Below are 20,264 nucleotides of genomic sequence, written 5' to 3' on the forward strand. Positions count from 1 at the left end.
GCGTAAGAATTCTCCCAACATCTGTTGTCTATGAGTTTGGTCTCTATGCTTTAGTATCCGTTTTCTGTTTGTCCAACATAAGTCTCTAAAATGTCACTTTGAGAACTTTTACTTAGTACATTTGTCTATCAAGCAGAATCAGGTTTGGAAGGAAATGTGGATGGCTATTGGAAGGTATATCTGACAACAGAGAAATCTGGTTGTCTTTAAACAAGGGTTCCTGATTCCCAATATGGAAGAAATCTTTCACTCCGCTCAACTTCTTTCTTGGTTAAGGTTGAAACACAGGGTGACATTCTTTAATTTTGCTTTTTCGGATTTGCACTTGAACCCTGGCCAATGCTTGCAAAGTTGCTGATGTAGAGGACGAAGTAACGGCCTAGTGGTTTTAGGTTCTGATGCCTTTGTGTGGACAGGTGCAGTGTGGTTCATATCTCGGTGACCAATGCAGAGTAGAAGTTTGTAGGTGCAAAGGTTGTCAATCTGCTGTAGTAACTTGTGGGGGAGTTTTTGGAGTAGCAGATTTAGTCGGTAACTGCTGCAAACATTGTGACTATATGCTTTAGAAGATGGAAGATGAAGGAAGAGGGAATTTTCCTGGAGATGTAGCTATGCAGAATTTATCCTCTGTCGAAGGTATCGGTTAGTTTAGGAGGTCGGAAGGTAGCATATGAAGGGACCTGGAAGAGTTTTTTGTTGTGGTTTATGTTCTAAGCCTTGGTAAACCAAGGCCTAGTGGCAAGCTGTCCAATTGCATCTTCTGCTCTTTGTTTTAACATTTGGACAGGTATTGGAACAAAGCCGTTTTATCCTTAAAGGGGCACGAAGGTCTAAAGCTGTGACCCTTTATGTGGTATGGTTAGCCCCAGAATGTGAGGCAGGGCATGGTTGTAGTTACAAAACCAAAATCTGGTGCTTATTTGAATTTTGCAGCAGCCATGTTTCTGCATAATTGGGCTGCACAAGAGCTAAGCTGCATAATTTAAGCTCTCTGCTGCATAATGGATGCTTACGTGGGGTGCCTCAGGTATTTGGACCGGTAGTAGTTTTTCAAGCTTGGTTTTGTGAAGATTGTAACAGTTTTTATCTTAGTTTTTTTTAATGCTAGAGCTAAGGTAGTTTAGGCCTCTGTGCCAACTGCTTTCTTGGTAGGTAGTATATGTGGAAATGAGCTATAAGGGTTGTGCCTTTAATTTATTTATTTATTTTTGATAATATATATATATATATATATATATATATATATATATATAATTTTGTCCCTTAAAGACACACAGAAGATAAAGGAACAGATAAAAATGGTGTTGAGAAGAGGTGGCATTCATTGGTGCGTGCTTGCAGGGAGGAAGCATGATTGCGTTATGTTCCCTCTCAAATGCTTTTCAGGTGCATTCCGCGTAAGAAAACCAAGTTCAAATCCTTATACATTATAATAATCCATTTCTTTATTTATTTATTCATTATACAGTTCAATTGAACATGCACTCCATTCATCACTAACCCACACTTAGTTGGTGGTTTGAACTTTAGTAGCACAATCTTGGTTACTGCTTTTTAATGGAACACTATAATTGGCTTCATTAAGAATATATGTTGGTGGAGCAATTAACTTTTTCTGGGTGTTGGTGCTTTGGTTTGTTTAGTTAGTGCTATTAGATCAGCTTGGTACTCAGCAATCCAACCTTTGATTATTTTGACCTCCTTATTTCTCTGCCTCACCAACCATTCTGGATCATTTGCCTTTCTTGATTGTATGTCCAAGCAATGGCACCCTGAAATTGTTATGTAAATTCATCATAAATGCATTACATGCATGGAAATTGGTCAAGTTTTTAGTCAACTCCTCAACCTGTGCTTTTCTAAACTAAACATGCAAACTTAAATTGTTTGTTTGAAGTAAATCTTATTTTAGGGTCTGATTTATTCTAGAAACTTATCTAAAAAGTCTATTTTTTTTTTATAGATTTACAATGGTAGTAGTGTGATATTAAGGATGTGATTGATCTGTATCTTAGTGTGTGTGTATATATATGATTTAAAGAAGATAAAGTACCATTTACAGTGGTAACAGCAACGACACTATCTGAAATACTCTCCAAGACCCTGCGATTCATGAAAGGAAGTTAATAGAAACAAGTTGGAAGAAAATAATGGTTTCTGAAGAAAATATTTACTGTACCCGCCAGAGCTGTAAGGATCTCGCAATCCATTGGAGAATATGATGTTGCTGGCAAACCTATGGAGAATCAGTTTCAAATCCTGCATTTTGTTTCATATATACCAAAAGTATCAATATTTTATATGTAATCATACAAAGTAATTATGTATGGAAACTATGGAACATTTTAAGAGAATTATATTTATGTATGTTTGATGGAGAAGAATGATGATACATGGAAGAAACTTACAGGACCCCCATAATATGTGGTGACCCAATGAGGCTGAGGAAGGACACCATATAAGCTCCTACACTCATGAACAAATCTCTTCATGCTGAAAGGTGCTGGTGGGAACATTGAATCGTTCCTTTCATGACCTATTGGCATAACCATCTCGCTGCATGTCTGTTCATCAAGTTAATTAAACATAATTTATCATGAATGTGGCTTTTAATATAAGGGATAGACGGTGTTTCTTCTGGTTTAATAAAGGAATTTAATGCTGTCATCACTTAGGGATGTGTAAGAAAATAGAACTGTCATAACAAAAATGGAACTGTAACTAGAAAAGATCTAATCAAACACACACATAACTTTTCGACAATTAGTAATATAAATGATGACGGTATTAAGAAGTGAACTTTAAATCTAATTCAACTTTATAAAATCAATTTATAAGGTGAGGTTTAAGTTTCACTTATATAATTATGGGTGGTTTAATAGTGATTTGATAACAATGATCTAATAAGATCAACAAACTCTCATTAGAAAAGACTCTAAATGAGTCATATTAAGAAGTGAATTTTAAGTCTAATTCAATCTTCTAAAACCGACTTATAAGTAAGAGGTTTGCATCCACTTATATACTATGAAATGTTCTTATCTGTACTCCATATATGAAATCTCTAACAAAAACAAAAGAAGATGGTGTTGATTTTTGTAATAGTTGCTAAAATTTATATGTAATATGATTTCTGATATTGATTTTTATAATAGTTACTTAAAATTTATACTTAATATGATTTCTGATACTGATTGAAATTAAGGTTATTATGGAGAGACTAAATAACATTTACCTGCCATCTCCAACCTAGGTTAGTTTCAGTTGGATGATTATATCCATTCATGTCATAACATGAATGATGTCGCATAAAAGCAACAACACCTTCAAATATTTGTCCAAGAATGTCGGTTTTCTTAGCAGCAGCATCAATTGCACTACATATAACCTTAACTGGGTTTTCAGAAGGGAAATTGTATTGAGCCGCGTCAGTATATAAGGAGTCTAAGTAGTCCTTCAGCTCAAAACTTTTGCTCAATTTCCTGGAACAGAAAAAACAAAACCACCATATTAATTTTTTAATCAAATAATTATAATTAGTAGATGATTGTGCACAAACTAAGCTTACTCGCAAGTGTGGGTTTATGACTCACCTTTACCGTTATCTTGGCATAAATGGGAGGTTAATTGCCACAATCAATTGCAATCAATAGGAGGTTAATTGCCGCAATCAATTGCAATCAATGGGAGATTAATTGCCGTAATCAATTACAATCAATGGGAGGTTAATTACCATTAATTGTATTTATTATTGTTGTCTCCTAGAACCACTATATATAGTGGCTTCCTTCAAGCAATGTAACACACTACAAACAAGCAACTCACACTTGCTTCCTCTCTCTTTTCATATACTCTCTATTTCTGTTCTTGGGTGTAAGTGTTTAACCCATATAGAGAGGATTTGTTTTAGGGCTATTTATCTATTAGTCTGAGAGGAATTCATTGTACTCCCAATATCATTATAGTGAAAGTTTTGGCTCTCTCGCCGGTGGTTTTTTACCTCTATTTAAAGGGGTTTTCCACCTAAAAATTCTGGTATCATTCTCACTTTACTTGTTACTTTAATTTCTCATAATCTTTGGTTGAAATTATCACGCTTCCGCACACGATATCCCTACAAATTGGCATCAGAGCTTTTCGATAATTCCACCAGGATCTATTGTTCAATAATGTCAAAATTGGATATTGAGAAATTTGATGGTAAAATCAGCTTTGCTATCTGGCGAGTCCAGATGCTAGCTGTTCTCACCCAGAATGGTTTAAAGAAAGTTCTGGCAGGTAAAATGATGAGACCAACCACCATGACGGAGGAGCAGTGGGATGAGATGGATGAAAAGGCATTGTCTGCAATCCAGTTATGCTTGTCCCGTGAGGTGTTGCGTGAGGTCATCAACGAGAAAAGTACAGCAGGCATATGGAGTAAATTGGAGTCTTTATACATGACCAAAAGTCTTGCAAACAAACTCCGGTTAAAGGAGCGACTCTTTACACTCCGAATGTCTGAAGGTACTCCCATCCAATCTCACCTTGATGAATTTAATTCCATCATAATTGATTTGGAAAATTTGGATGTTAAAATTGATGATGAGGATAAAGCTGTTCTACTTATTGTTTCTCTACCACCCTCGCATCGACAATTCAAAGAAATTATGTTATACGGTAATTATCTTACCTTAAGCTTTGATGATGTCAAGACTAATTTATTAGCCAAAGAAAAATTTGATACTCAAATTCATTCTGAAAGTTCTGGTGAAGGATTAGTAGTTAGAGGGAGAAACCAAGAGAAATGTAAGAACAATAAGTATAAATCTAGGTCAAAATCTAGAGGCAAGAACTCCAAATATTGTCGTTATTGCAAGAAAAAGGGACACGAGATCTCTGACTGTTATAAATTGAAAAATAAGCAAGATAGAGAAGATAAGGGAAATGGTAAACAACCAGAAAAATTTGCCGAAGCTAGTATTGTTGAAACTGAATCTGATGGGGATTGTTTTGTAGCTTCCAACACTGAACAAAGGTCTAAAAATGAATGGATTCTTGATTCTGGTTGTACTTTTCACATGTCTTACAATAGAGATTGGTTTACCACATATGAACCTGTTTATAATGGTCTTGTTTTGATGGGAAACGATGCTCAATGCAAAGTTGTTGGTGAAGGAACAATCAAAATCAAGACACATGATGGAATTGTTAGAACTTTAACAGGTGTCAGATATGTCCCTGAGTTGAAACGGAATCTCATTTCCTTAGGCACCCTTGAATCTCATGGGTGTAGATACTCAGCTGAAGGTGGAGTTTTAAAAGTGTCTAAAGGAGCTCTTGTGTTACTAAAGGCAATTCGATGTGATAGTTTGTATGTGCTGCAGGGTTCAACTGTTACAGGTTCTGCAGCTGTTGCCTCACCCAACAAAGATAACACCAAGTTGTGGCATATGAGATTAGGCCACATGAGTGAGAAGGGAATTCTAATCCTCAAGAAGAAGGGTCACCTTGGTAACCACTGTACGGGAAAGGTTGATTTCTGTGAACATTGCATTTTTGGTAAGCAGAAAAAGGTTAGTTTTTCTAAAGCCATACACAGAACCAAAGGTACTTTGGATTATATTCATTCGGATCTTTGGGGTCCTTCAAAAGTTCCCTCCAAAGGTAAATGTCGTTATATGATGACAATTATTGATGACTTCTCACGAAAACTGTGGGTGTATTTCCTTAAACATAAGAATGAAGCATTTTCCACTTTTAAAGAGTGGAAATTATTGATTGAGAATCAGACTGGCAAGAAGATAAAGAGGTTAAGGACAGACAATGGCCTTGAGTTCTGTTCGAATGAATTCAATAATTTCTGCAAGAAGGAAGGCATTTCCAGACACTTCACCATCCCAAGTACTCCACAACAGAACGGGGTTGCAGAAAGAATGAATAGAACTATCCTGGAGAGAGTTCGTTGCATGTTCTCTCATTCTGGTTTGAGCAAATCTTTTTGGGCTGAAGCGGCTTCAACGGCATGTTATCTGATAAACCGCTCTCCTAACAGATCAATTGATTGCAACATTCCAGAAGAAGTTTGGTCAGGTAACCATGTTGATTATTCTAATCTTAAAATATTTGGTTGCCCTGCTTATTCTCATGTAAACGAGGGAAAATTAGAACCTCGTGCTAAGAAGTGCATTTTCTTGGGTTATGGCTCAGGGGTTAAAGGCTATCGTTTATATGACCCAGAATCTCATAAAGTAATTCATAGTCGAAATGTGACCTTTAATGAAAATGCTATGCTTTCTTCTGCAAAAGATACTGTTATTTCCTCAATTGATACAGGTGACCAGGAAGATGCTCGAGAGAAGGTGGAGTTTGAGATTAAAACACCCGCTCATGAGGAAGACGTTCCCAATTCCTCCAGTACTCAAGGTGATCAAGTCACTGTTACTGATGGTACAAATGAACATTTGAGTCCACATGAGCAATGTCCACCTAAACGACGAGGATTACCACAGCCATGGTCTATGGCTCAAGAACTTCCACAACAAAGACCAAGAAAACCGACTCAAAGATTAATTACAGAATCAGCCAACATTGCTTATGCTTTAACTATTGCACAAGAGATGGGTGAAGAAGGTGAACCCAAGAATTACTCTGAAGCTATCTCTGGTGACGACTCAACAAAGTGGATTGCTGCTATGCAAGAAGAAGTTGAGAGTCTTCTCAAAAACGAAACATGGGAATTGGTGAAGTTACCAGAAGGAAAACGAGTCATTAGTTGCAAGTGGATCTTTAAGAGAAAAGAAGGGATCCCTGGTGTTGAGAGTACAAGGAATAAAGCAAGATTTGTTGTAAGAGGTTTTGATCAAGAGAAAGGTATTGACTTTAATGAAGTTTTTTCTCCTGTTGTTCGTCATACTTCAATACGTATATTACTTGCTTTAGTTGCCTTGTATGATTTGGAGCTGGAACAGTTAGATGTGAAAACTGCTTTTCTTCATGGTAATCTTGAGGAAGAGATTTACATCCAGCAGCCTGAGGGCTTCGTTGTTCCTGGAAAGGAGGACCATGTATGTCGTTTGAAGAAATCTCTATACGGCTTGAAGCAATCACCAAGACAATGGTATAAGAGGTTTGATTCTTTCATGATTGGACATGGATACTCCAGAAGTAGCTATGATAACTGTGTTTATTTTCAAAAGACATCTGATGGGTCTTTTGTATACTTGTTGCTATATGTTGATGACATGTTGATTGCTGCAAGAGATAAATTTTTAGTTAACAAGTTAAAGGCTCAGCTTAGCAGTGAATTTGATATGAAGGACTTAGGTCCTGCCAAGAAAATTTTGGGAATGGAGATCAACAGAGACCGTCAAGCTGGAAAACTTTTTCTATCACAAAAGAAGTATGTTCTTAAGATGCTTGACAAATTTGGAATGCGAGATTGCAAAGCTGTTAATACTCCAATTGCCGCCCACTTCAAGTTGTCATCAGATCAGTGTCCAAAATCAGACGAGGACAAAAGACGCATGTCACATGTCCCGTATTCAAATGCAATTGGAAGTCTCATGTATGCAATGGTATGTACTAGACCTGATTTAGCTTATGCTGTTAGCATTGTTAGCAGGTTCATGCATAATCCAGGCAAGGCACACTGGGAAGCCGTTAAATGGATATTTCGTTATCTGAAAGGTTATCCAGATCTTGGTTTGGTATTTGATCAACATAGAGCCGATCCCGGAGGAGCAGTTGGCTATGTTGATGCTGACTATGGTGGTGATTTAGATCGGAGAAGGTCACTTTCAGCTTACATCTTTACCCTATGTGGGTCTGCTATCAGTTGGTATTCTTCACTTCAAGCAATTGCGGTTTTGTCCACCACTGAAGCAGAATATATTGCTGCTACAGAAGGTATGAAAGAGGCTATATGGCTTCGAGGCTTGGTAAGTGAACTTGGTCTTCAACAAGATGTTCTTGTTATATTTTGTGATAGTCAGAGTGCTGTCCACTTGACCAGGAACAGTAAGTATCACTCAAGGACCAAGCACATTGAAATCAAACACCATTTTATCCGAGACATTGTTGATACAGGAGATATAATTGTTGAAAAAATTCATACGACCGAAAATCCTGCAGACATGTTGACCAAGCCACTTCCATCGGCTAAGTTCGATCATTGCCTGAACTTAGCTGGTATTATCCATACTTAATCAAGGCTTCATGGCGAGAGAGTGTTCCAGTCAAAGGCAAGTCAAGGTGGAGATTTGTGGGTTTATGACTCACCTTTACCGTTATCTTGGCATAAATGGGAGGTTAATTGCCACAATCAATTGCAATCAATAGGAGGTTAATTGCCGCAATCAATTGCAATCAATGGGAGATTAATTGCCGTAATCAATTACAATCAATGGGAGGTTAATTACCATTAATTGTATTTATTATTGTTGTCTCCTAGAACCACTATATATAGTGGCTTCCTTCAAGCAATGTAACACACTACAAACAAGCAACTCACACTTGCTTCCTCTCTCTTTTCATATACTCTCTATTTCTGTTCTTGGGTGTAAGTGTTTAACCCATATAGAGAGGATTTGTTTTAGGGCTATTTATCTATTAGTCTGAGAGGAATTCATTGTACTCCCAATATCATTATAGTGAAAGTTTTGGCTCTCTCGCCGGTGGTTTTTTACCTCTATTTAAAGGGGTTTTCCACCTAAAAATTCTGGTATCATTCTCACTTTACTTGTTACTTTAATTTCTCATAATCTTTGGTTGAAATTATCACGCTTCCGCACACGATATCCCTACAGCAAGTTTTAAATCTCTTGCTCAGAATTGAAAGACCATTAGGCTTCTCAGCAACTCTGTCAATTTCAGACCATGATTTACTTATAGTTTGGTAACACGTCTCACTGGTTTCCTGAACCATGCAAAGTTTTTAGTTTGAAATAACATAAAAATATTTATTATTTTGAAATAAAACAGCTTAAAAGAATATTACTTTGAAATCCTTTGTCACAATATAGTAGTATCCGGCTTTTGGGGCAATGCCATTGAAGTAAAGAATCGGTGCTGACGAAGCAAGAGCACCAAGAGCAATGTGGGGATACTTTAGGCGAAACCATGATGCAAGCACTGCGTAATATATTTAAAAGAAGACAAAGTTGAATGAAACCCCCTTACACTTACACATAAGCAAAATCAAAATGTCATTGAAAAAACTAATATCTTTAATAAAGCCATATCTTAATAATAGAAGTGCTGAAATTATGCAGAAGAGTATCATCTAAACTGCATGACACGAATAACTTTATCTCCATATCTTGTTACTCAACTAATATTTATCAACCAAGGATTTATTCAAGGACATGATTTTCCACTAACCAAATTTTAGTAGTGTTAGAAAAAATCAGTCTTATCTACAAAGAGGATGAATACATTATGTTGTATTCAAGTCTTAGGTTATGAATATAAGTGCTGATATATTGTCAATCATACATATCATAATTGGATGCATCATATTATAATTGAAAAGAAAAATAATGTTTTAGTGAACCTTTGTATTAACACTTGTATGTTAATTTTCAACTTAAAAGCTTCAGTATTAAGTTTGTGGGCTTTTGTGTTTGTATCATTTATCTTTTTACTTGATTAATGTAGAATTTCCAACTCCATAAATGAATCTCTCTTAATTTGCCTTTTAAATGTGTACTTACTTCCACCATAAGAGCCTCCAATAACAATAATGGGAGAATTCTGAACAGACAAAGTTTTCTTGATGTGTAGAAGCACAGCAGCATAATCTGCTATTGCTTGGGCTGAGTTAAAGTAGCCGCGAGTACTTGCATTTCTCATTGCTTCTTCCCTTGACCCAAATGGTATTGATTTCCCATAATACCTATGCTGTTTACAAACAAACATACATAAAACAACAATTTATTCATTGTAAAAAAGAAGAAGTGGTAGCTTGTTACTAAATAATGCTGTTATCTCAATTGCATGTACTCTCCTTAATAACGTTGTTAATTATTACCTCAATATAAACAATAAGAGCACTGAACTGAGGAGCGTTATCTCTGAGAAACCCAACATAGTGTATATCGTCATCCACTGGTCCTTCTGCACCAAAGAATGCAAAAATGGGTGCACTTGATTTTGGTCCACCCCAGTACTTGAAATCGATAATATATCTTTGTTGGAAAGTGTGGTAGCTGTCTGGTCTGTAGTTGAAGTGATCGAGTCTTTGGGTATAGTAAAATGTTTTGAGGTGGTCATGATCATCTCCTAAGTCTGATGAAGAAGAACTCATCTGGGCCTCACGTTCCTTGCTTCTTCGCCACGTTCCTAACCTTGGAATTTTGAAACCATACACATTAACTGAGATCATTAGAAAAAACAACGAAAGCCATTCAAATGATTTCAAAATGCTTCCCATGGCTAAATGAGTTTCAGTCTCTGTCCTCGGTGCTACAATGATTTAAGGTTGTAATCTAAGCACATGTCTATGCGTGTCTATATATAAGTAATATATATATATATATATATATATATATATATATATATATATATATATATATATATATATATATATATATATATATGAATAAATTATGTTGGTTAAAGGTAGATTTTCTTATTTCATCCCAAATTACTATGTATTCACATATAACTATGACCAATCTACATGAAGCATACAGTTTATTTTCAATTTATATAAAAAAAATTATAATTACGTTTTATATAATTTAGTTGAATTATAAAAAAATGAAAACTAGCACTTTTATATATCAACACATTTTTATGTTTTTATTTTATTATTTCACTAAAAGAAATTATTAAATAATAATTAATTTTAAAAATAAAAAATAATTAGTAAGTGAATTAGATATTATTTTATAAATTAAAAAAATAGTAATATCTAAAATAATTTTTATTATTAATAAGATTTATAAATTAATTTTTAAATTAATATATAAGATTTTAACTAGAAAAAAATGATATTTTTTTGGTAGACTCAACTCTATATTATGAATAATTAAAAAGTATGCTTAAAAATTATATTATGAGCATTGAACTTACATATTACCAATTTTGTGAATTTAAAAAAATAAAAAAATATTTAAAAAAGTATGTTACTTAACACATGGAAGGCAATAGAAGAACAAAAAAGTTTAAAATGAAAAAGAATTGGCACAAGATGGTGCTACTTTGCTGAATAATAGTAAACTAAGGTACAACTAAGTGAAGCTACTATACCTTGTATTTAGACACCTGGGATGCAAGCAAAACTTGAGAGCTTTGGAAATAAAAGTGCATTGTAGTTTAAGGTAAGCATAAAAAGATGTGGATGCAGCTAAGATCTGACTCATGCATTCGATTATTAGTTCTTCAAATTCAATAATTCTCTTAAAACACTTTTAGAGAAGGTAGAAAATAATTGAATGAATCATCATACAAGTTTATGCGGTACAGGTATTATATATGGTTCTTAATTATACTACTACTCTCATTATCTTCATTTTTAAGAGAATTATCTATTTTTTTCAAATATAATAATGCTTGTTGTTAACATTATAGTCTTTTTTACATCATGTGTCAAACATTAGTTTCACTGTAATGGTTATTTAGATTGTCTATATATAATCTTTGTGAGAATGTTGGTTTTTTTTAATAAGAGTTGAAACACTCTTAAAGAGTCTCTTTTAATTTTATTTTATTTTTTATTGATAAAAAAATATTATATTATTTTTTTTATAAAAAAAGAGTAGAAGCTAAATTTAATTTGTATAATCTCATAAATATGTTATCGAATTTTTATGTTACACCTTTTTGATGCTGATTTGGTTAGCTAAGATAATATTATAATTGATAGAAAAGAAATATATATCATATGTTTAAATTTTATGAAATGACTAAATCTTCTAAAAAATATTACTTCAAGAAAAATGAGAAATAATTGTCAGAAGAAACTATCATACCTTATCATAGAGTGGGTCGAATAAACTCTAAACAAACATAAATGAAAAAAAGTGAGTCAAATCCACTCTAGTGATATTATCTTAAAAAATAAAAATAAAATAAAACAATAACTCATATATAAAGTAGATTCTTACAATTTTATTTAACCATTTAAATTATGACATCTACTTGAATAACAAGTAATTAAGACTATATGTAAATAATCCCATTATAGCTAATAAAAATATGATATATTATAATGATTCCTTTATCTATAAATACATAGTAAAACAGAATATACTAAATGTTTTCATTAGGATAACTATAAATTTTAGCTAGAATAATTGGTAACAAAATGTGTACTAGATGCTTTTATTAATAATTGCTAATATTTTTGTAGTAATGGTAGTGACGTGAGGGTTTAAACCTACCAAATCTAGAATATTGAGATAATGTTACCCAACAAATGAGTCCATGGATTTTATGCAGGAAAAGGTGAATTAACTTTGTATGGTATGAGTTACTGCTTCAACGTTGGCATAATGATAGCATCCAATAACTATGTGGGTGAAATTCTGTGGGAAACAGTGGAAAAAAAGGCATTATTCAATTCAACACTGAAATGAAAGTACCTTGTTTTTAAATTGCCCATAATTTTGAATACTAAAAAAAGGTTATTACTTCACTCAACCTATAACCAGAGTGAACAAAGTTCCTTTTATTTTGACAAAAATAGAGTGGCAACATCTGCTAGTGGAAACAAAATAAACACACCATTTTCTTTCTCAGGGATATGCATCATTGCACTTTCTTATCATTTCCTTCATAAATTAAATTGTTTATAATACAATATTTTATTTTATCATCCAGTATTATTCTATAAATTTTATTATTAAAGTAGAATTTACATTCATTTATATTATTTTTATATTATAAGTGATATTTTAATATTTATTGTACCGGTATGGGCGAGGCCGACCCCTGGTCTCCCTGCCCGAGACCCACATGGCTGCCCGAGACTTGTCCAACCTAACCGAGACCAAAGGAAAATTGGCCGAGACTTGAGAGATTTGACCGAACGACAAGGCCGACGACCTACCTGACCGAGACCTTAGAAGACCTGGATGAGATGATCGAGACCATGGAAATCTGGCCGATGCCCGACTCATACCAGGAAAACTTGGCCGACGGCCGACTACTATCACCGTTAACACTCAAACCAATGTTAGTGAAGCTAATCTATCATTAAGAATTAGGTAATACAACCCTAAGCGGTATCCACTCCGATAAGCGGGCCCAACAAGGTAGGCCTATTAGAATAATATATAAATAGCACGCATCCCAATGAGTAAGGTATGTCATTTATTACTGTTCACCTACCTGAGAGCTGACCACCCGCTTTACTGACTTGAGCGTAGGAGTGCCTTCGCAGGTACCCCCACCATCCGGTGTTCACCCGAGACCGAGTGCCGAAGGAGAAGCAGGAGGACGAGAGGAATCCCGGCTCATCACCCAGTAACCTGACCGACCGAAGGAAGAAGAAGAAGACTTCAATAATTCTCTAGGTCCCATCTCCCTAGTAGGAACATTTATTATTATTTATTTTCATGTTCTTTATTTTTATATAAATTTTACTAATTTGTTAAATGTATAACAAAATATACACATGTTATAAAAGTTAGAAATAGTTTTATCTATTTTTTTTAAGACATCATCGTTTTATTTATTTTTTATGACGCATCAACTTATCATTAGATTTAATTTATCAACAAAGAATTAAATGAATTAAAATAAGGAACACTTCAAGAGCGTCCCAACCCGTATACAAACATCAAGAAACCTTACCAACTATAAGCTTAGGCTTCTTAGACCTACATTTCATTCTTACAAAAAAAGATCAAACCGTCACAACCCCACTATAAAAGTCAAACTTGCCCCCAAGTCACATATAAAGGCCTAGACCTGGCCTGTGCTACATAAGGAAACAAATATGGATGACTCTATCTCATCAGAGAGCTACACCCATAATTGAACTAGATGAGCTCCCTCTTTGTAAATGTAGCACCAACAATGCAGTTCCAAAACATTGAGAAATAGATTAGAAAGACAACTTAACAGGACTACCTTGCTATGAACGTATGGAGCCCTGCTGCACTAAAAAACAGGATCTGCTATGTCACATTGCCTAAATATGAAGAACAATACGCAAATTTGGCTTTGGCATTGGGAAGTATTATGACATAACAGTTAAATGCATATTATTATACATAAGTACCTTCATGAAAATTCATGACAACTACTTCAGACTATGCTGCTTATGCACAAACTTCTACCTTGTTGTGAACAAAAGAAGCATTGCTACACTGATTAACAGAAATAGATATGCCACATTTCCTAAAATTCACAAGACCTCTAAAGAGGAATTTTTGGTACTAGTAGTGGGAGGTTTTATGGCATATCAGCTAAAGACTCTTAATTCTGCATAAACACATTCACAAAAATTCATGAAAGTAGCACATATACTGCATAATTATACATCCTCGTAGGATAGATTATGCCTCCCTCAAAAACAAGAACACGGTCCATGCTTATCAAACATCACTTCTTCATCTCCCACTTTTCCAGCCTCATATAGTCCACGTAGAAATAGTAGGAACAGGTTCCCAAGATACCCCTATACTCCTGGCAAAGCATCAGCTGCTCCCATCCACTCCTCTCTTAGTACAATGATAGCTCTCCATTTTATTAACACCCTTCCAAACCCGTCAGACCATAATAGAGCCCCATTCTTACCATTGGAATAGGATACATTCAGCAGCAGAGAACTGTACGTACTGCACAATCTTTAACCCATAGACATAGTGAACACCAGAGATGTCAGACATCATTTCCTCATAAGATTCTCCTCTGCACCACCTCTTCCATTACAAACTACAGGGTTCAAGTGCCAGTCTGAGAAAGAAAAATTAAAGGAGTATAACCTATATTTCAACCACAGTCAAGCTTTAAGTTGTGCCATATGGAAGTTTTGTTCCTCATCGACAACCCCTTGCCTGAAGATGATAAAATTCCTTTGTTCCCAAATACTCCATACTACAACCGCCCATACACCTTTCCAAATCAAATTCTGTTTGTAGGTGAAATGTGTCAAGAAGAAGTGCTCGAAGTGACACTTTAGATCCTTATGTTGGACAAACAAAATACCTACCATATGAAGCAACAATTCCACACTCACTGGGAAACATTGCATTCTAAAAAGAGATGTTGTGAGCATTCATCCACACCTTGGAACATCACACAGGAGGGAGAGGTTACCGTCACCCCTCTCCTTATTAAGCTAATTCTTGTCAGGATTCTATCCAGAAGAGCCCTCTAAGTTGTAGTCAAAACATTGGGGAAGGCTTTAACCTGCCATAGATACTTGAAGATTCCGTTCTGAGATCTTCTTACATGATTTGCTAAACATGCATAAGCAAATTTGATGGAGAACTCCCCTTAAGCGTCACCTTCCCAGAGCTGAATGTCATTAACCTCCCTATCAACTTAACTCTAGTTATAAGCCTTAGGAAATCTTCTTCTTGTGTAGATTCCCATTGGTTATAAGCCACACAAAACCTTTCCACTCACCTACCTCTGCCACCATCAACCCCTAAACCAGAGATAAGGAAAACAAACTAGGGTAGAGTGTAATGAGAGGGCCACTTCCAGCCCAAGCGTCCTCCCATAATCTAACCTTATCCCCACTTCCCACCTTTCACCCTATTGTTGTTTGGAACCAACCTACTTTCTCTCCTTCACCACAACTTTTAGACAAATCTCTCCACCACCATGATTAGAACTTCAGATTGGCATGACTATAACCTAGACTCGAACCATACTTTGATTAAAGAACATATTTCCACTTTCCCTTTTCTTCACTCACAAGCCTCCATTTCCATTTAACTAGAAGGGCACCGTTGAATTTTTTGACATCTTTAATTCCTATTCCACCCTCCTCCAGAGTTTTGCATAGGTTCTCCCAAGTCATCCAAGAGATTGACCTATTTAGTCTTTCCTCAACCCCATAAGAATTTTCTTTCGAGACTAATGATTCTATCACACACAGATTTCGGAACTTTAAAAAAGGATAAGTAGAACAAAGGTAATGAAGTGAAAACTAACTTAACTAAGCAAATTCTTCCCGCTAAAGACAAAAATCTCCCCTTTCAAGCACTTAGTTTAGCTTTTATTTTATACAGAATGGGATCCTAGAACAAATTCTTCCTTGGATTATCACGTACTTCTAACCCCAGATATTTAATAGGTACCCTCATTAGAGTACAATGTAGAGATTTTGCGTAGACGTAAAAGGAATTTCTTTCAACATTAATACCTGCCAACTTTGATTTATGAAAGTTGATCTTCAGCCCAGAAGCAAGCTCATAACATCTGAGAATAACTTTAATAGTAAGGACATCAGAGAAGGATTCCAGAGTATCATCTACAAATTGTAAGACGCAAGACTCAACCTCCTTCCTACCCACCTTCATGCCTTTAAGCATGTTAGCTTTGATCGCATGTCTTACCAACCCAAACAAGCCTTCAACAACCATAATAAAAAGGAATGGGACTAGGGGATCACCCTGTCTCAATCCTCTTGTAGGTTTCAACTCCGTGGTGGGGTATCCATTAAGCAGAACTGATATCGATGTGGATTCCAAGCCCCTCTGATCTACATAATCCATCTCCTATGGAAACCAAGCCTTTGAAGCATATCAAATAAGAAGACCTAGCTGGTCGAATCATATGCCTTTTCATAGTCCACCTTCAGACACAAGCCTCTCCTCCTTTTCCTTCTGAGATCCTCAAGAACCTTATTAGCCACTAGAACACTATCTAACAATCTCTATCCTTCAAGAAAGTCGATTGACTGTCATCAATAACCGCAGACAACACATACTTAATGCGACATGATAACACTTTCGAAATGATTTTATAGAGAGAGCCCACAAAAGAGATAGGCCTATATTGGTCCAGCTTTGTAGGTCCCTCACTTTAAGAACTAGAGCTATAAACGATGCATTGCAACCATTCGAAAATTGGACCATTTTTTGAAAATGGTGTACAACTGCAACAACAACATCCTTAAGAACCTCCTAGCTATTTTTGATGAAGTTAAAATTAAAACCGTTCGGGACAGGGCTTTTTGACCCCTCATACAACCAAACAACTTCCTTAACTTCTTCCTCTATGAAGTCAGATATCAGGCTTAAGCTAACCTCTGAGGACAGGGACTTGAAGTGTATAGAGCCTAATCTGATCCCAAAATCGATTGTAGCCATAAATCTCTCTTCAAACAACTTTTTCGCTTCCCTACAAACAATCTTAGGTTCCTCCCTTTATTGATCTCTAACAACAACACCTTTAAGCTCATTCCTAAGCTTATTTATTGGTAAAATACAAGAAAAATCAAGTTATAAAAGTAAAATGTAGAAAAAACAATATGAATAATACAACTCGTGAGTTATGGTGTAATTAATTCAAATAAAATTTAGACTATTAATTGTAAATAATCATGTTAAAAATGAGTTATTATATAATTATAGTAAATTTCAATGGATTTATCGCGTATCATAATTTTTGTATTCATAAGGTAAAAATATTTGTATTAGTAATGCATGCATACTTTTATCTAAAACTGAATTGAAACTTTTTGCAGTGAATATTATTAATTAAATACGGATGTTATGCGAATATATAAATAATAAACTACTATGCAAAATATGTTAACTTATTGGGATAGATTTTTTCAAACATTATTTTCCAATTATAGCAATTACATACAATTTTAAATATTATATTCAAAACATATAAATATCGAAGTATTTTTTAAGAGTCAACTTTTAAATCTAATTCATTCTTATAAAATTAATTTATAAGATGAAGTTTACATCGATTTATATATTATAAAATATTTTTATCTTTAATTTTGATAGCGGGTATCTGATAAGGCTATTAAATCCTCCGTGGAATAGACTTTAAATGATTCTAAAGTCATCCTAATAATGAATTTTAAGTTTAATTTAACTTTACAAAATCACTGATATTTGCATTCACTTAAATACTATGAAATTATCTCTAATCGACCTGATCTCCAATATTTCTTGTGATAAAATTATGAAAATCACGTTATCAAAATTGTTAGATTGCAGGAAGCTGCAGTGCATCACCCTCCCAAACATGCACTTAGTTTCCTAAACATGCACTAAGTATGTTGTGACCAACAATGATAGATCGAGATGACATGAATCAGAATGCTTTAACAAATGAATTACTCTGTGCACTAGTGGAGCCTTATGCGGTGAAAAGCTCAATTATGCTAACCAGATTAAGATTAGATTAGATTAGATTAGGTAGCTGACTTTTTTTTCTCCTGTTTTATTATTATAAAAAGGATAAAAAATATTTGGTGCTTTTATCTTTATTGCAATGATGGAAGACATTTTTGGTACTAAAGATGGTGGTTCCATGAAAACAAAGAAGAAAGTGGAGGGGGAATGAGAATTACACTAACCCAAGGGAAATGTGAACAACAATGAGAATAATTAAATTGAGCACACACACATTTGTAGTGCAATGAGATTGAAGAAATGGGAATTTTCTGTTATAAGATGGAACCTTTTCTGCTCCACCATTTCCATTTTGATACAATCAGAAAACAGCACCCAGTTGTAATGGTCTGAGTTCTGATGCACTTGAGGCATTGGTGACAGTGAGAGTAACTAGCAATGTGCTTTCTTAGCACCACACATGCGATTCACATGTAAATTGTTATCATGGCCACTCACCCATATGCTCTCCATAAAGAAAAATTCAGAAGGTTTAATTTCCAAAGATAAATGTATAGTGGACACGCTCTATGGTTTCTAAAAGTATAACATAAACAAGTGTATGTGTCAATGCACATTCTTCTGATATCCACCATAGATATATATATGTTGAATTCAAATGCAGGGAAAAGCTTATTCTTTCGTGGAAATATTGTCCATGGTTGATGATAAAATCATCCATTTTCCTTCTGATTAAAGCATTTTGCTTTCCTATAGCAGTACTTTGCATTTCCACTTCTTTGATTAAAGTGTATGCAAATGGAAACAGGGATAAGAGGTGCTATAATAAAGTTTCCAATTATTTTCTGCACATTTTCACCAGAACTGTTTTGCCAACTCTTACTAAAAGTATGTATTCTTTGTTAAACTGATATGGTAAGTAAGAGTATTAATACTAATATATTACGATGTATATAGAAAGAAACTAATTATTTTGGATATACATAGATCCTAAAACTAAGTGTTCTTAGTAAAAGTTTTTAACTTTAGTCTTTAAATCTTATTTTAATGTTAGATTGTGAGTGTCTTATACCATGAAAATATTTAAGATTTATCTTAGTGAGTCAATTTCTCTTTTCTATTTGAGTTTCAAAGTGTTGAGTGGTCTTTTGCGTGAGTTGAAAGCTTATTGAAGAAGAAGAAAATTTCAAGTAAGGAAAGATACTTCAGATAATGTAGTTAGTGAATTTGAATAGGTTTGTTAACTTTGTGAAGGTTTTAGTGAAATGATATTTTCTTGCATGCTAAGTTTGAAGTCCTTGGATTGCATGTAAGAATAAAGCTCTCCAACTAAAAACTGAAGAACATCCATTGCATTTGCCATTGCATTTGCATTTTGATGTTCTCCACTTACATGTAAAAACTGAATAACATTTGTTGCAGTGGTGTCTAAATTGTTTTCCAATTACATGTAGAAACTGAAAACATCATTGCATTTGCATCTAATGTTATTTGGTTGCAAGTAGAATTTGACTAACATTTGTTGCGCATATATTTGACGTTCCTCATGATCATGTTGAGTATGAAATCCCCATTTTTTCACGTCCTTATTTGTTTAAATTTGAGCCTCTAATTCATATTAAGTCCTGAAATTTATGTATGATAATTTTCCGTTTCGAAATGAAAAGTCTTATGAGCTGAAATAGGAACATGTTTTGAAGAATGTAGGGAGATAGTTATATTTTGTGTTTATGAGCTATTGTAGGGGGTTTCATATGAGATGTTAAGTGAGAGTGTCGTATGAGTCGCTCTAGTTAGTGTCTTGTCTGATACCTTCACCCAACAAAAATAGATGTGCTCGTGCGAATGTATCATTTAAGTCACTTCAATGAGTGCTTCGTTTGATTGCCTTGCTCAACAAAACTATTTTCATTCAAGCGGAAATACTATCTAATTCTTTATTTAAGTGATTTTTCGAGGTTTGTCTAAATGTAGGTGTTATATATATGTATATCCAATTAA

The 20,264-nt window shown here is 34.6% G+C and overlaps 1 protein-coding gene across 1 annotated transcript; it reads right to left on the reverse strand.

Annotated features, from left to right (window-relative positions):
* Nucleotides 1-1,427: 1,427 nt before the first annotated feature.
* LOC137835677 (uncharacterized) lies at nt 1,428-10,505 on the reverse strand. The gene is made up of 9 exons (XM_090302402.1): nt 10,010-10,505; nt 9,693-9,879; nt 8,978-9,111; nt 8,772-8,896; nt 3,236-3,482; nt 2,409-2,564; nt 2,180-2,259; nt 2,054-2,103; nt 1,428-1,772 (listed from the first exon to the last, which is right to left on the reverse strand). The coding sequence occupies exons 1-9, from the start codon at nt 10,409-10,411 to the stop codon at nt 1,606-1,608; spliced, it is 1,548 nt and encodes a 515-aa protein (XP_090158528.1). The 5' UTR covers nt 10,412-10,505; the 3' UTR covers nt 1,428-1,605.
* Nucleotides 10,506-20,264: the final 9,759 nt, after the last annotated feature.

The sequence above is a fragment of the Phaseolus vulgaris genome, chromosome 5 (assembly GCF_051622355.1).
Source record: "Phaseolus vulgaris cultivar YP4 chromosome 5, ASM5162235v1, whole genome shotgun sequence".
NCBI lineage: Eukaryota > Viridiplantae > Streptophyta > Magnoliopsida > Fabales > Fabaceae > Phaseolus > Phaseolus vulgaris.

Excerpts from the sequence above, each read along its gene's own strand:
- LOC137835677 (XM_090302402.1), bottom strand. The coding sequence starts at position 10,411 with ATGGGAAGCATTTTGAAATCATTTGAATGGCTTTCGTTGTTTTTTCTA. Across the intron at positions 9,880-10,009 it reads CTCTTATTGTTTATATTGAG|CATAGGTATTATGGGAAATC; the intron begins GTAATAATTAAC and ends GTTTGTAAACAG. Across the intron at positions 9,112-9,692 it reads TGGAGGCTCTTATGGTGGAA|TGCTTGCATCATGGTTTCGC; the intron begins GTAAGTACACAT and ends TATATTACGCAG.